The sequence below is a fragment of the Sarcophilus harrisii genome, chromosome 4 (assembly GCF_902635505.1).
Source record: "Sarcophilus harrisii chromosome 4, mSarHar1.11, whole genome shotgun sequence".
Classification (NCBI taxonomy): Eukaryota; Metazoa; Chordata; class Mammalia; order Dasyuromorphia; family Dasyuridae; genus Sarcophilus; species Sarcophilus harrisii.
In genome coordinates, this window is record NC_045429.1 from 288938542 (window position 1) to 288952989 (window position 14448).

A 14448-nucleotide genomic window follows, 5' to 3' on the forward strand; every position below is an offset into this window, starting at 1 on the left:
AAGAAAAGATATAGAATGGGTTGATTAAGGGAATTATATGGTTAACTAAAGGATTTTTGTTTGTTTATAAGATAAAAAAAACAAAGTATGTTTGTAAGTGATTAGAAGCAAGCTAGTAGATAAGAACAAATTGAAGATGAAAAAGAAAAAGAATGAAAAGTTTCTGGAGGAAAAGCTGGGGAATGGTACCAAGGGCACAAGTATCAGGGGTGATTTTATCAAGAAGGAACCTGAAGGAAGAAGTAAAGGATGACTACAGAGTTTGTTATAGAGAGGTTTGGGGGTAAAGTGAAGGAGTACATAAAGGAGCAATAAGAGTAAGTTAAGGCATGTTAGATTAGGCAATACATGAGCAGTAGGACGAGCTGACAAAGACTCAGTGGTAGAGGACTGTATATTTTAACTGATCAGTTCTATAGGGGAAGAGAGGGAAAAGGAACAAGAATTTATTAAGATTCTACTATGTCCTAAGTACTTCACAAATATCTCATTTGATCCTCACAACAACCTTGGGAAGTAACTACTATTATTATCTCATTTTACAGTTGAGGAAATGGAATCATGTATCATTTAAGTGATTTGCCCAGGGTGATACAGCTAGGTAGTATCTGAGGCAGGATTTGAACTCAGACTTTCCTGACTACAGATCTAGCACTCCACACACTGTGTCACCTAGTTGTCTAGAGGATCTAGTGAGGACAGAGGGGGCCAGTTCACATTGTTTCATTTGCCTCTCAAACCAATAATTTTATTCACCTTTCCTGTTTCCTGAGCTATCCCTTCCCTCTGCCTGAAGATTCTTCTTTTTAAAAATTCTGTGGGAAGTGATCATTCCATCTCAATTTTCACCTTCGCCTTCGGCCTCCACGACTTGGCCTTTTCTCTCCTCTTCGCCTCCTGGCAGGGACTAGAGGGACTGTTGGGACTGGGACAGGGGGGACAGGTCCAGGGGCCGGACGGGTCCCGCTCCCCTGAGGAGGCTTGTAGACCAAGTGGAAAATGAAGGCATTACAGTACCTAAGGGAAGAAGTGGGATCAGGGCCAGGGATGTGAATGAGAGTTCTGAAGGGAATGAGGTCTCTGTCTGAGTGAAATTCTATAGATAAGAGATTATAAACCTGGGGGTATGAAGTGGGGTGTTAAAGGGAATGGAGGAAATTGGGTACTGTGGAAAGGATCATAAGGAAGAATTGGGAGAAGTCTCGGAGCCTAGGAATGGAAGATTCACTATAATGATAGGGGAATGTTTGGGAGAAAAGTAGCAGTAGAGAAGGAATAGGATACTTGGGTATTCCCTGTCGAGGGAGATGGGGTTCAAGCACCAGAAGAGCCCCTCACCAAGGCATGCAATTGTCTGTGGCCCGGAGGCGGAAGGGTGAACGAAAAGGGTTGGGTTGTGGGGGGCTGGTTCCCCCTCCGGTGGCCCCAGCCATGGTCTGCTCATCCATGACACAGCTGTACTCACTGCTCTCAGTAAAAAATGCAGGGACCCTAAGAGACTAGAAGAGAATATTCAGGATTAGAGACTCTACTTACTATATGGAGAGCAATCTTGGAGAAGCTTGCCATGGGGAAAGAAACAGAGGATAAGGACACAGATAGAAAACACTCTTTGTCCACATTGGTGAATTAGAGAGGAAGGGGAAATGTCTAATATCAGGTAAGGGTGAGAGAGGGTGAGAGAGAGAGGGAGAGAGAGAGAGAGAGAGAGAGAGAGAGAGAGAGAGAGAGAGAATCTAAGGGTTTTCTTACACAAAAAGAAAAGTTGATAAAGAAAATGATAGGTGATTCAGAATCTTAGAGACATCTATAAAGATATCCAGAGTGAAAAGGTGGGCAAAGGTGGTCAGTAATAGAAAAGAGAAGGGGATAAGATCCCCATAATATGGCTCCTCCCATCTTCCTTTTTACTCTTCATACCTGTAATCGAGGCAGAGAACTCAACCAGGTGTCCTTCAGACCAAAGCCAGAGTTAAATCCTGAGGAAGAGGTAGAAGGGAGATAGTGGAGAGTACTCTAGCTCCCTTCTCTTTTATATACAGTATACACACACACATACACACACACACACAGTCATATAGTCACTTGGGATTCTCACCAATCACCAGATCAGGTTTGGGTCCCTGAAGTAGGTGGTAGGGTCTGGCAGAAACCTTAATCTGAAGATCCCTTCGACTTCCCTTCTCTTTGGCTCCTGAGCCTGGACGGGCAGATACTCCTGAGCCTGGACGGACAGATACTCCTGATCCATCCTGGTGGAAGAAGATCATAGGGAGCTTGGAGCAAAGGCTTTTGCATATGGGTCAAGAAAGAAAGAAAGAAAAGTGAGAAAAAAGATCAGTTATGGGAAAGAAGCGCACAGGCTCTTCTGTGACTGTGATGGAACAGAAATCCTATCTGGACTGTATCTGAATCTCTTAAATCAGGGTAACCCTCTTCCCCTCAGGATCATCATACCCTTTGTAGGGTAAAATGTTGCTGGTCACTCTCAGGAGGCAAAGCACCACCTACAAATTGCAGTTCCAGGGCCACATGAGGGAGTAGGACAGAGAGCTCCTAAATAGAAGAATGGAGAATATTACATCTGACTGTCTACCTCTCCTCCCTCAATCCAGTTCCTTCTGAATGTACTGAGTATCTGCCTCCTCAATTTTCCTACGTGACTCTAGGAATAAGAGTCAACTCTTCTTCACACACACACACCCACCCCTAAGATGCAGGTATCTTGTTTTTTCAGCTCACTTTCATCAAAGACCTCAATTATTCAGCCTCCCAGAACCTCCCTCTTTAGGGACTCAGCCACCTGGCTCTCTGGGGACCTTCTATATCAGAAACCACTTAGTCCCATCCACCACACCTAATTTCCTCTTGGGTCTCACCCAAAACACCATGATGAGGTCAAACTCCTTCCCAGCTTCTACCACATGGATTTTCAGAGACTGTTTGTTCTGGATATTCAGCTCCGGGACTAGGTGTATATGTGGAAGGGGAGGGGGGAGGGAAAGTTTATTAAATTGATAGTCCTTCAATCCTTCCCACTCTGTCCTCTTTATTTCCAGCCCTCTGGTTCTCTTTTCTTCTTACCCCAGTCTTACTCCAACCCTTCAACTGTTAACCCATCTCTAGTCCCTCCCAAGTCTTCCTGCCTTCTCTGCTCCTTTCTTACAAGACTGAGGTACCAGATGGGTAATAACATAGTAGACAGTCAGTGGATAGGTAAGGAGAACAGCCAAAGGAGAGTCCAGGCCCAAGCCACGCCATGCATAATAATCCTGCCATGAACCTGGTGGTAGTAGGGAGATGGGGAGGAGTGAATAGATAAATCAATGAAGTTTTAGTGTGAAATGTAGGCTTTCAGCCTAGTTCCCTTCTACACACTCCACCCCAAAAGACCACTCGTTGTTCTTAGGGTCTCAGAGAAACAGACCTCTAGCCTCTGGTTCCTGCCTTCCCCACCTTTCCCTCCTCAAGTCAGAAAGTGTTCAATTCTTCTCACCAAAAGGGCCCCGAGGTGGGTCAGGAGGCACTGGAGGCATTAGGGGAGGTCCATCTCCTTGAAGTAGCTGATAAGGATCACCTGAGGAAAAAGATAAGTAGGTATGGAGGAGGAATGCCCCGTTAGTCTAGCCCTTGTTATCTCTTAGAAGTAGGGAAACTCTAGGCTGGTATTTCTAAATATAGGAGAAGGGAGAGGGGTTACAAGGAATGAGCAAAGTAACTTGCCTATCATTACAGAGGAGCTGATCTGAAATTACACTTTTAGAGGCATTTGGATAGAAATTGGGAGGTGGGGATGGGGGATGGGAAGGGTAGTGACTAAGGGGGAGAAATTTTTGTGTGGGTTGGTGAGCTAGGAGAGGTACTGACTGAAGAGATACTTAGGGACAGGATGACCCTGAAGTAACCCATGTTTGTACACGTGTGTGTTTCAAGTGGATTTGAAGGGAGTTTCTCTGAAACTCCTCACCTCCCCACCATCTCAGCTCCCTTTGATGTGTAGTCTACCCTAACCCTATTAGAATGTAAGCTCCTTGAGAGTAGGAACTTGTCTTTCTTATTTGTATCCCCAGCCTTAGTATAGTGCCTGACACTTAATAAGAACTTAATGCTTGTTACTTGTTGCCTAGGACATCCCCCCAGCTCTCCCTCCATCCCCTCCCAGTAATGCCCTTCTGCATTTCTGTAGTTGTATCCCCTGTGGCCTTTAGAACAGGATGAATATAAGCTAGACTAGGAGCAAGTGATGGGAAAGAACCTGGCAAAACACCATCCCCCCTCTTCTCCCAAGATGCCCCACGAACCACTCAGAAGGAGGCTAAACGGAGGCCCATTGCCTGGAGGATATCCTGGGGCAACAGGACCTGGAAGGAGCATGCTGAGTTGGGTCCAATACCCTCGTGTGAGTCCCCGGGAGGCAAGGAATGCCTCCTTGTTAAACATCTCACTTGTTACTTCTAGAAGAACAGAGAAGGAGTTGAGTACCTGAGGACCCACATATCTATCTTTCTGGCCCCAGGGAGTTTTGATACACTATCCCAGACATTAATGTTTTGTACCCCACCCAAGTCACCCCTCTTCTGGCCTCCAGCCTCCAGAGTATATCCTTCTTTTCCCCACCAACCCTAAATCACGTTATCTTAGGAGCCCAGCATCTTTTCCCTTCCCAGGTTCCTTGGTCCTTTCCATACCCTCTAAGCTTAGTTCTGGGTACCCCAGATTCCCTCAGGGGCTCAGATATTCCTGATACCAGCAGTGTAGGTGAAGGGTAAGGCGGCCAGCTCTCCAGCCCGCCCCATGAAAGCTGCAAGTCTTGGGCACCAGAATCGATGGCTCACATCATCTGGCCTGCGTCGCCAATCAGCCCAGACACAGGTCTCTCCACAATACAAGACTGCACCACACTGGGGGCTGGAGGAGATGGGATCATGGATAGAACAGTTACGGGGAAGGAATAGAACAGTCTAACAAAAGTGTCCCTTGCCATCATCAGTGTCTAACTCCTATGCGACAAGTGCTCACCAGGGCATCAGCTTCACTTCAAAACTGTGTCTGTGGCACACATGACAGGCACGGGCACGGAGGGATGCAAAAGTGAAGCCAGGACGGGGGCCCCATGTCCTCATTGGGGCTTTGGCTAGCTTCACCCCAAGCCTTGGGACCAAGCTTTCCAGTTCCCTGGGTGGACAGGAAGATAAATACTAGCAAGAGGTCTCGGCCCTTCACCCCTAATTCCCCATAAACATTAGGAGCTGGGGCATAGGCCATTCAGGTCCCAAGCTTCTTTCCCAGTCCCTCTATTCCTTAGGGATGCAGAGAAGCACACCTTCCAGTTCCCATGCCCTTCTGAAACCAATGCATTATGATCCCATGTTTCCGCTTTCTCTTTTCTGTACCATTTCCCATACCCTTTGGGGACCCACATTTTTGTACCGATGTAGCTGGGGGTCTCCCACTGTGAGCTGTCGGGGTCTTCTAGGGTCTCCAGCACCCATGGGACAGGCCATACTGTGGCAGAGGAGAGTATAAGCTCTTTGGGCCAGGCCTTCAGCCCCAATGGCCCTGCCTCCACTCCCTTGTGGTCCACCCATCAGAAGATCAATGCCCAGAATAGTGCCATGTTCATCTGTCACCAGAAGTAAGCAGGCCAGATGTAGGGGAGCAGCATCTGGGAAAGGAAAGGGGAGAAAGATGAAAGGTAAGGATTGGTGTTCAAAAAAAAAAGATAGAGCTAATGTAGATAGCTGAATACTATGTGGATTTGGGATAGGAGTTCAGGGAAGAGGAGAAGCCTGAGGAGAGGAAGAAGCAGAGCTATAATTGAAAATTCCAATATATAGGGTAAATTCAGTAGAATTGGGAGAGGGATTATCCATGCTCCTCTCCAACTCCATACATCTTGCATATTAAAATCTCTTTTAATTCAACTAAAAATATTGAGAAATATTTCCTCAGGCTAGTTCTTTTCAAATTTACAAGGAAAAAAAAAATATCACTATTTACTTCCTTAAAAAAAAAAAAATGACCTCCAATTAAAAACTTTTCTGCCCTTTCTCTTAAGCCTAATCTTTTTTCTTTTAGGAAAATGTGAAAAGTGTAGAGAAAAAAAGCTAAGGTCCCAGAAAATGGGTTAAGGATTTTTAGGAAGAGAAATACTTTTGATCTAGTAAAAATCATTGCCTTCTCTCGGTCTCCTGCAGGCATTAGAGCATAGACTCACTTGAAGACACTTTAGTCCCCATTAACTCAAAAGAGAAAAGGGAATCCCTCAAAGGAAAGGGATCTTTTTGCTTGCTTTAGGTAACTCTTGAAAATGTTTGTTTTCAATTCTCCAGGATGTTGCCTGAAGGATTAAGTAACTATTTTTCTATTTGTTGATATAAAACGTTCACCCTATTTTTTATTTAACTGTAGTTTATCATATTTTTGAAACGTTCCGCATTCAGGATACCTTATGTCTTGTGAATATTTCTCTCCCTGAGCAGAACATAGCTTGAATTAATTTTTAAAAATGTTTCTGACAAGATTGTGCTTACAATATGAAGTAAAATATAGTTTTTCTTCAGACATTCCCTAATCTCTACTAACCTCCATGCTCTACTAACTCCCACTCCTTGACCTGGGCCTTGACTTGCTTCCCATTAACTCCAACAGGGTCATGGGCTGGTGAATTACCTTGAAGCACAAAGAACAAGGACTAATAGTCTCTGGACCACAGTTGGGAAGAAGTGCTTCCTCTGCTGCCAGTGCCTAGGGAGAAGTCCTGCCTTAAATATGACTCAGGTCAAAAACATAGCAGAGAAATGTTAGGAGAAGGCTAGACAGAGCAAGAAAAGGATCAGAGCCGCTCTTAGTGGAGTGGGTAGTTGGGTCAAAACTGGAAGTGAGGTTGTATTGGGGTTTCTCACCACCTCTCTTTCCCCTTCTCTTCTCTGGCCCCATTTCCTCCTCTCCTCCATCCTCTCTGGTGTCTCCTCCACTGCTGTCCTCTCCTCCTGCTTCTTCCTCAGCATCATCTGGTTCCCCAGGTGTCTCAGCATCTTGGGTAGACTCTCTGCTCGTGGTGGCCTGCTCCCCTTCCTCCTCCAGTTCACCTTCCTCTCCACCTGGGCCTTCCTCCTCCCCATCCTCTTCTTCTTCTCCATCCTCAAGGCTAACAAAGCTGACATAGGGGCTGAGGTCTCTGAGACAGAGAGGGGGTTCATCTCCCAAGAGACGGGCAGCTCCCAGGCCTGGTCCAGGTCCCTGCTTAGCGCCTTGCCCCAAGCTGATCCCCACACTACGGTTGGGCAAGATGTGAAGGACCCAGAGGGCAGGATCTGAGGGCAACCTTCTCACCTGGGCCTCCATTAACCTTGATCGACCCTCAGGCCCATTCCCCCCACCAACCCCAGTTCCACGCTCAGAGGCAAACTTGCGGAACCAGCCGAATAGAAGGGCAGCAAAGTCAAGGAACTCATCCCGATAACCAGATACAAACTCCATGATTTCTAGGAGAGCAACGGTGTCAAGTCACAGGAGGAGTAAAAGAACACAGGAACAGTGTGTGAGGAACTGGAATTAGAGTAGGAAAGGATGGAATGAAGATAGGGAAGTGAGGACTAAGATTTAGGGCTGGGCTGGGATCACTAGGATTAAAAACTGGAGTGGATAGTGAATAGGGCCATGATTAGGGGTCTTGGGGATTGTGGCTGAGTGAAGTGCACAAGGCTGAGTTGGGGAAGATTGGCTATGGTTTATTAATATTAGACTAAGAGGGTCACTAGGATTAGGAATGAAGGCAGTAAATTAGGAGATATCTGCTACTGAGAATGGAGAATGGGGTTGGAGAGAGAAGTTATTAGAGATTGAGTCAAACCCAAAAACTGAATCTAGAGTGGAGATTATTTCATTCGGGGCTGAGTTGGTTGTTGCTGTTGGTTTGTTTGGTTTTTGGTGGGAGGAGGACCGGGAAATCATCAGGAAAGAAAGGTGAATTTCATAACGGTCTATGGTTAGAAAGTAGAGGGGAAAGGGCCAGGTTGCCTATCGTGTAGGTCCAAATCGGATTGAATGTGTATGCTTGCGGGCTCCTCTATTTTTCCCATATTTCTCCTCCACCCTGTCCTTACCTGCAGCGGCCGTCTCCGTTCGAAGGTAAATACTGTGGAGGCGTGGGGGAGGGCTGTGACATCACGCTCCTCCCCAACCTAGACCTGGCACCCTCGCGCAGAACGCCCCACCCCCATCCCTAGACTCCCTCTACAGCCTTGGTCCAGAGTCTTCGAAGCCAGCTCTCAAATACCTTTGTTTCTTTTATTTTTAAAAAAATGTCTCTTATGAACGCAGTTTTTTTTTACACTATTCATAACAGTAATTCCCCTTCCCCACTTCATCATCCTTTATAAATTTACCAAAAAAAAGAAAAGAAGAATTCATCATCTGTTAACTGTAACTAATATTGATCTTTGATAATATTTGAAATCTGAATCATTGTGTATATTGTTTGTTTTGAAGGGATCCGCTTTTATCTGCATGGTTCATACATGTCTTACCAAATTTCTGAATCTCATTTACTTTAAAACACAATATTCATTTATATCCATATACCACCTTTAAAAATATTACCCCAACCAATGGACTTACTTTGTTTCCAATTTTTTGTATCACGAAAGATGCCGTTATGAATATTGATAGATATGAGATTTGTCTGTGACTAGTAGTGGAATCGCTGGGTAAAAGCGTATAAACAGTCCAGTGACTTCTCTCATGTGATCCCAAATTGTTTTCCAGAGTGGATAAGCCAATTCCCAAATCCAGCAACTAACTTGTAAGGTATATGTGAACTCTCCTCTTAGGGAAGTAGTCAATTCCTAAATCTGTATTTCTCCCCAGAGTCTTGTGAGCGCCCATTTACTGGCGCCTACTACTCGGAAAAGAGGAAGTGAAAGTACCTAAAATCTGTCTGCAAAAACCCGAGCCCTTGTAGCACCCTCTCTATGTCCTCACTTTCTGCCCTAGATATTTTAGGAGGCACTTATTACTTGGGGAAAATAGTGGGAATTTCCCGGGCTGAGCAACACCAAGTTTTGACTTGGAGTCAATTTCCAATTTCATCTCCTATCTTTGGATATTCCTGTGAGTTTCCTTTACTTCTCAGATTCTGTCTTTTCACAGTTGGCGAGGCAGAGGTCTCATCGCTCCCCTCTCTCTATCTCCTCCCCCCCAATCTTCTACCGAAACCAAAGATAACCTAATACCCCAGCTTAACGAAAGTCACTTTTTAAGTCAGCTTTCTTCCGCTGAACTTCGAAGAGCCAGTCACAACTTTTCCAGAGGAGGGAACCAGAGGGAAATAAATTCTTGGAGCCACGCCTCTCACTGTCTCTCGAGAAGCTCCGGGAATCCAGAGTTTATGGCTGGTAGCTCTGGAGCCATTCCGGGGCTCCAGAGCAGGAGAGCATCCTGGAGACTCTGCGTATTCTTGTTCCTGACACCAATTCAGATAGGTTTGAGGGGGATGGCGAATGGGTTGGAACCATATAGGGGGTTGGAGGGTGGTGGTGGTTGTAGTGAAGGGATAGCGGGTCTGCCAGGCTCGGGGACGGTGAAATGTCCTTGTGGTTTGGGACCGATTTTTATCCCTGAGGACTTAGAATGAGATGCCAAACAGGTTGACATTTTCCCGTCCAAAGCAAAGGCGGCTTGGTGGAACTGGGCTCAGAAAAGCTGAGGGGAGTTCCCCGACTCTTAGAGGAAGAATTTACATAGCTTTCAGGCAGATCAGACCTCAAAATTCTGGCCCATGCGAAAAAAAAAAAAAGGGGTGTATGGTGCTAAGGTTGGGGAGCCCGGGAAAAATATAGTGTCGAATGCGTGTGGTAGGAGAGTGGGGCCCCGGAACAAAAAATTCTCGGCCTACGTCTTCTAGGTTAATGGTGTTGACTGACCTGATAGAGTACTGGTAAAGATACCCGGATCCTGGGGATGGATAAACTGGAGTGGTTGGTGTGGTCACTGTATCGATTGGAGTTGGGGAGGTGACTTTCATAGTTGTTACTATTCCCTTTCTTAGTCACTGGAAACCAGGGAAGTATTGTAGGAAGTTGCCCTTGTGACTTGAAGCTGTCTGGTTCCCCGAGTACTACCCAGTGGCAGTTACTCAGAACTAAACTCCTGGGATATGAAAACTGCCACAACTACATAAGGTAATACCTACCCCACCAACTCTTTCCTTCCCCACCCCTAACCTTGCTTTCCACAGACCTTTCCTGGCTGGTGTATCTCTCAGAATCCATAATCCCCAGGCTCTCAAACTCTCCTCCCTACCCCCAACCCTCCAAGTAAACTACCTTGCTCAGCAGTAGCTGGGAAATCCCAAGCTGTTTCATTGCTTAGGAATGAGGAAAGTAATTTGGAACTGAAAGTGAAAAAAATATATAAAAAAGAAAACAATTATAAAGACCACTTTTTTCAGAGCTGGACAGATTGAGTCATATACTGTTCAGTTTTTAAGATGTAAGAAAAATAATCAGGTTGACCATTTCTCAAAGTGTTTTGTGATCATGTTGATATTTCTTTTCCCTTTACTAATTAAAAGTCCTTTAACCTCTATATAAAGTGCCAGTATTAAAAAACAGTAAGTTTCCATAGTAGCTTCAGGAAATAAAAATTTCTTCTTAAAAAAAAAAACAAACAAACTAAAAAAGGAATGAGAAAGGGTCAGTTGAGTTCAAGTTTCTAAAAGTGTAAAAAAGGGAAAAAAGTGTAAAAAAGTGGAAGTTCAACATTGGGAATGGAGGTAGTATATCTTCCGCAATTCCTAACCAGGTTCCGCCTGCCCAGAATAACTCTGTGTTCAAGCTCGGAAAACTCCTGGGTCCGGAAGCTAAGGACCTGCTTTGACAACCATGGTGAGAGTTTATATAGCTCCAAAAAACTTCTTCCCCTTCTTTCTCATTATTAACATTATTTCTCTTCAGTTTTTTTTTATTTTGTATTTTCAAAAACAGTTCTATCAGTACCTTCTTCTTCCCATCAATTCTGTTCCCTCACCCTACTGGCCTGTGTCTTCCTTTCTGCCTCCTTCCAAGGTATTATCTTCCTTCCAATTCTCTCAGATCTCAATTAAATTTAATAGGTATTTACTGAGCAGTTCAACAAGCACTTATTGAAACCCTACTATGTGCCAGGCACTATAAATAGTCATTGAGGATATGAAGAAAAAACTGAAACAGTCTTCAACCTTATATTCTATTCAGAGAAACAACATTCAGATTAAATACAAGAAAATGTCAGGGGAGAAGGCACTACTAACAAGTGGGCTGATGAGGAAAGGGGGCAATTGAGCTTGACTTTAAAGGAAGCTAGGCTGAGATAAGCTAGGTGGCACAATGAATATAGTGCTAGAAATGAGGTCAGGAAGAGGAATCTTCCCGAGTTAAAATCTGGCCTCACAACACTTACTAGCTGTGTGAGTCTGGACAAATGACTTCCCCTTGTTTCAGTTTCCTCTTCTAGAAATGGAGATGGCAATGGCAAATCACTCCAGTACTTTTGCCAAGACCCTAAATAAGATCACAAAGAGTTGGACTACTGAAAAAATGACTAAAAGCTAAGATAAAGGTTTGGAATTCAGGAAAGAAGGGAGGTCTGGTTTCACAGATTTGGGAATCTAAAAAGAGATAATCAACCTATAATAACTAATGAGATTAAAGAGCTATGGAGATACCTATAGGCAAAAGAGAAACAACACAGGTAATGATCCAGCAAAGAAAAATGAGGAAACAATCACTCCTTCAATGAAGAACCAGGAAAACAAAAACTCGGAGAAAAAAGTGATCACAACACTGTCAAACTTTATATGATTCAGGAAGTATTCCTGAAAAAAAGTTCTTGGATTTAGCAGTTAAGAAATTGTGGACAAGATGGAAGGATATAACATGATCTAATGAAGAATGAAATAAAAAATCAATCCATGTAATGATTAAATACAAGGCAAATGAAAAGAACCACTAACCAAAAAAAAAAAAAAAAATCAAGAGTTGCAAGATTATGGAGAACAAGTATGACCCCAAAGTAAAGATACAACACATTCGTATTTCTTTGCAGATGTACAAGATCTACAGATGTAAAATAATTGTATATATTTTTAGTTTTGTTTGGTTTGCTGATTTTTTTCCTTTTCATCCTTTTTCTTAAAAAAAAAAGTGGAATGGCTCTCTGAGAAAGTGGGGAGAAATTCTGATAATGTAAAAAACAAAAGATAGCAAAGACATTTATTATTTTTTTTTTAAACTGGGGAAAAAAAGAAAGCCAGCACAATTAGGGCAGGTACAGTTTTTATTTTTTCTGGGTTAGCACAATTCCTTACATAATAAAACAATAAATGCTTGTTGATTGATTGGGGAGGAGAGATTGGAATGAGGAGTCATTCTTTTAGCTGTTTTTCAAAGCCTTCTACTTAACTCTATCACTCTCTACTATCTCTACTAGTTTCTTTACTTTCATTCCCTATTTTCTTCACTATTGTCTTCATTTCCCCAGACTTCTTTCATTTTGTCTTCCCAGAATGTGGACTCACCAGGACAAACCAGTCTGTAAATCAGGGTCCTCAGGATGATTACCTCACCACCAGGATCCAGAGCCCAAACCCAACAGAAATGGACCATTCACTCCCATTCACAACCACTGATCCATTCTCCCAGACTGATCTGTCAACAAGGACCCAGCCCAAGGGAATGAGGAATGACTCCACCAGTGCCCTTCTGGAGGACAGCATCAAAAAACAGAAATGGGCAGCCAAGAAGGGAGAAGTGGACCAACTCAGCACCTCTGCCATCTTATCTGTTCCATGCCTACTTGGGATTGTCTTTGTCCTTAGTGGAGTTCTTGCTTATTTCTGGTGTCGAAAGCGAGGAGCTGTAGCATCTCCAAAGCAGCATCCCGAAGGTAAATGTGGGATCCATGTCTTCTAATCCCATAAATCTCAGCTGTCTCAAGGACCAAGAGAATCTACCCTTCTAAGCTCAGCTCCCTTTCTCCCTGCTTAGTGTACCATAAAAGCACTGGATTTGGAGTTGAAGGACTGGGTTCAAATTTGGCTTTTCCACTATGTGACTTTGGGCCTTTATTTTCTCATTTACAAAAAACGAGGGCTTTGGACGAGATGATCTCTGGGCCTCATTCTTGTCTGTACAACAAGGGATTTCCAACTCAAAATTTTAAGTGGCAGAGCTAGGAGCTGAAGTCAGGTTTTGTGACTCAAGAGCAGTATTTTGTCCATTTTACCAGTCTTCTTAGTCACCTTACAGAAGAAAAAATGGAGTTACCAAGATTCAACTCAGGTACTCTTGTTGATTAGGAAGCACCTAAGTTAGTTAATGGCAGAATTAGATCTATGACTCTGATCTTATGACTTTGAATCTATGGCTTTATCTTGTGTAGCACTGTAATCACCACATGCCGAGTACGTACTGTTTGAGAGTGCCAGTTGGGCTTCTGAGAATTCAAAGAAACCATAAGACAGTCTGATTTTAAGAGACATAACTACCTGACTGATCAAACAGGACCGATCCTAAAATATCCAACAGTTCAAGGATAATAGGCCAAGTACCAAATGGTAGAGGTAGACAATATGGCACAGAGGAGATCAGTTGTGAAAGACTCCATATGTGATTTAGAAGGGTTTTTGAAAGGGCATAGCACTTGGATAAATACAGAATAAGCACTGAAACATTCTAGGATGATTAGGTCATTATTAGAACAAAGGGCAAAAAACATGTTCTAGGATCCATGAATAGGTTAGTTTTTGCCATAGCAAAGAATAATGGGAAATAAAGTTGAGAAAGTGACAGGACCCAGAATATATAAGATTTGGTTGCCTAGTTTCATAGCCTTCAGGAATACCACAACTTTCATTCTCTTCAAAACTCCAGTCTCCCCTTTCTCTCATCTTTTTAGGTTTTGAGCTGATAATCCCAGAGACAAATCTGCCTGACTCCTTGAGATAAGCCATGCTTCAACCATCTGGAAAAAGCTAGACTTTTCTACAGGGCAACTATACTACAATATTTGCTTCTATCATTAAATCTGGAGAGTTGGTATTAGTTGATTTGTTTTTAAATTTCTGAATCAATGCCTCCCAGAAATCTTCTGCTTGGCAATTTCGTCTTCCCAAGTAAATTCCATCAGTATTTCCCTCTACACTGCTCTACTTTCTAAGATGTACCTAACCCAAATCGGCTAACTTATTCTTCCTTCTCATCTCAATGTACTGCCCTGCTTCTTTCCACCTCTCACCTGACTTTGAACTCCACTCTCCCACTCCTCCCTCGGCTCTTCTCCTTTTATGCCATAATTAAATGCTTTTATCCATCTACATGGAAAATAAAGGCTTATTAAAAGTCAGATCTTTTCTCCCATTTTGTGTGTGTGAGCTGGACCGAAGTGACAAGAAGAATCCAAAGTACT

General features: G+C 43.5%; 2 protein-coding genes across 6 annotated transcripts; one reads left to right on the plus strand and one right to left on the minus strand.

Moving 5' to 3' along the window:
• Window positions 1-721: 721 nt before the first annotated feature.
• ZMYND15 (zinc finger MYND-type containing 15) lies at window positions 722-8184 on the minus strand. Of its 5 annotated transcripts, none has more exons than XM_031965386.1 (15): window positions 8109-8184; window positions 6906-7551; window positions 6586-6672; window positions 5431-5665; window positions 5020-5175; window positions 4748-4908; window positions 4302-4454; window positions 3497-3577; window positions 3167-3283; window positions 2880-2968; window positions 2458-2556; window positions 2099-2252; window positions 1921-1979; window positions 1339-1499; window positions 722-1017 (listed from the first exon to the last, which is right to left on the minus strand). In XM_031965386.1, exons 2-15 carry the CDS (start codon window positions 7480-7482, stop codon window positions 846-848), a joined length of 2301 nt encoding a protein of 766 aa, XP_031821246.1. In that variant the 5' UTR covers window positions 7483-7551; window positions 8109-8184; the 3' UTR covers window positions 722-845. The 5 variants fall into 5 exon arrangements, with proteins under 5 accessions (XP_031821246.1, XP_031821247.1, XP_031821249.1 ...); XM_031965387.1 differs by having other exon boundaries at window positions 6906-7487; window positions 8109-8178; XM_031965389.1 differs by lacking the exon at window positions 6586-6672 and having other exon boundaries at window positions 6906-7487; window positions 8109-8178.
• An 806-nt stretch (window positions 8185-8990) lies between these two features.
• CXCL16 (C-X-C motif chemokine ligand 16) lies at window positions 8991-14385 on the plus strand. The gene is made up of 5 exons (XM_031965390.1): window positions 8991-9485; window positions 10052-10184; window positions 10807-10889; window positions 12547-12927; window positions 13939-14385. The coding sequence occupies exons 1-5, from the start codon at window positions 9392-9394 to the stop codon at window positions 13986-13988; spliced, it is 741 nt and encodes a 246-aa protein (XP_031821250.1). The 5' UTR covers window positions 8991-9391; the 3' UTR covers window positions 13989-14385.
• Window positions 14386-14448: the final 63 nt, after the last annotated feature.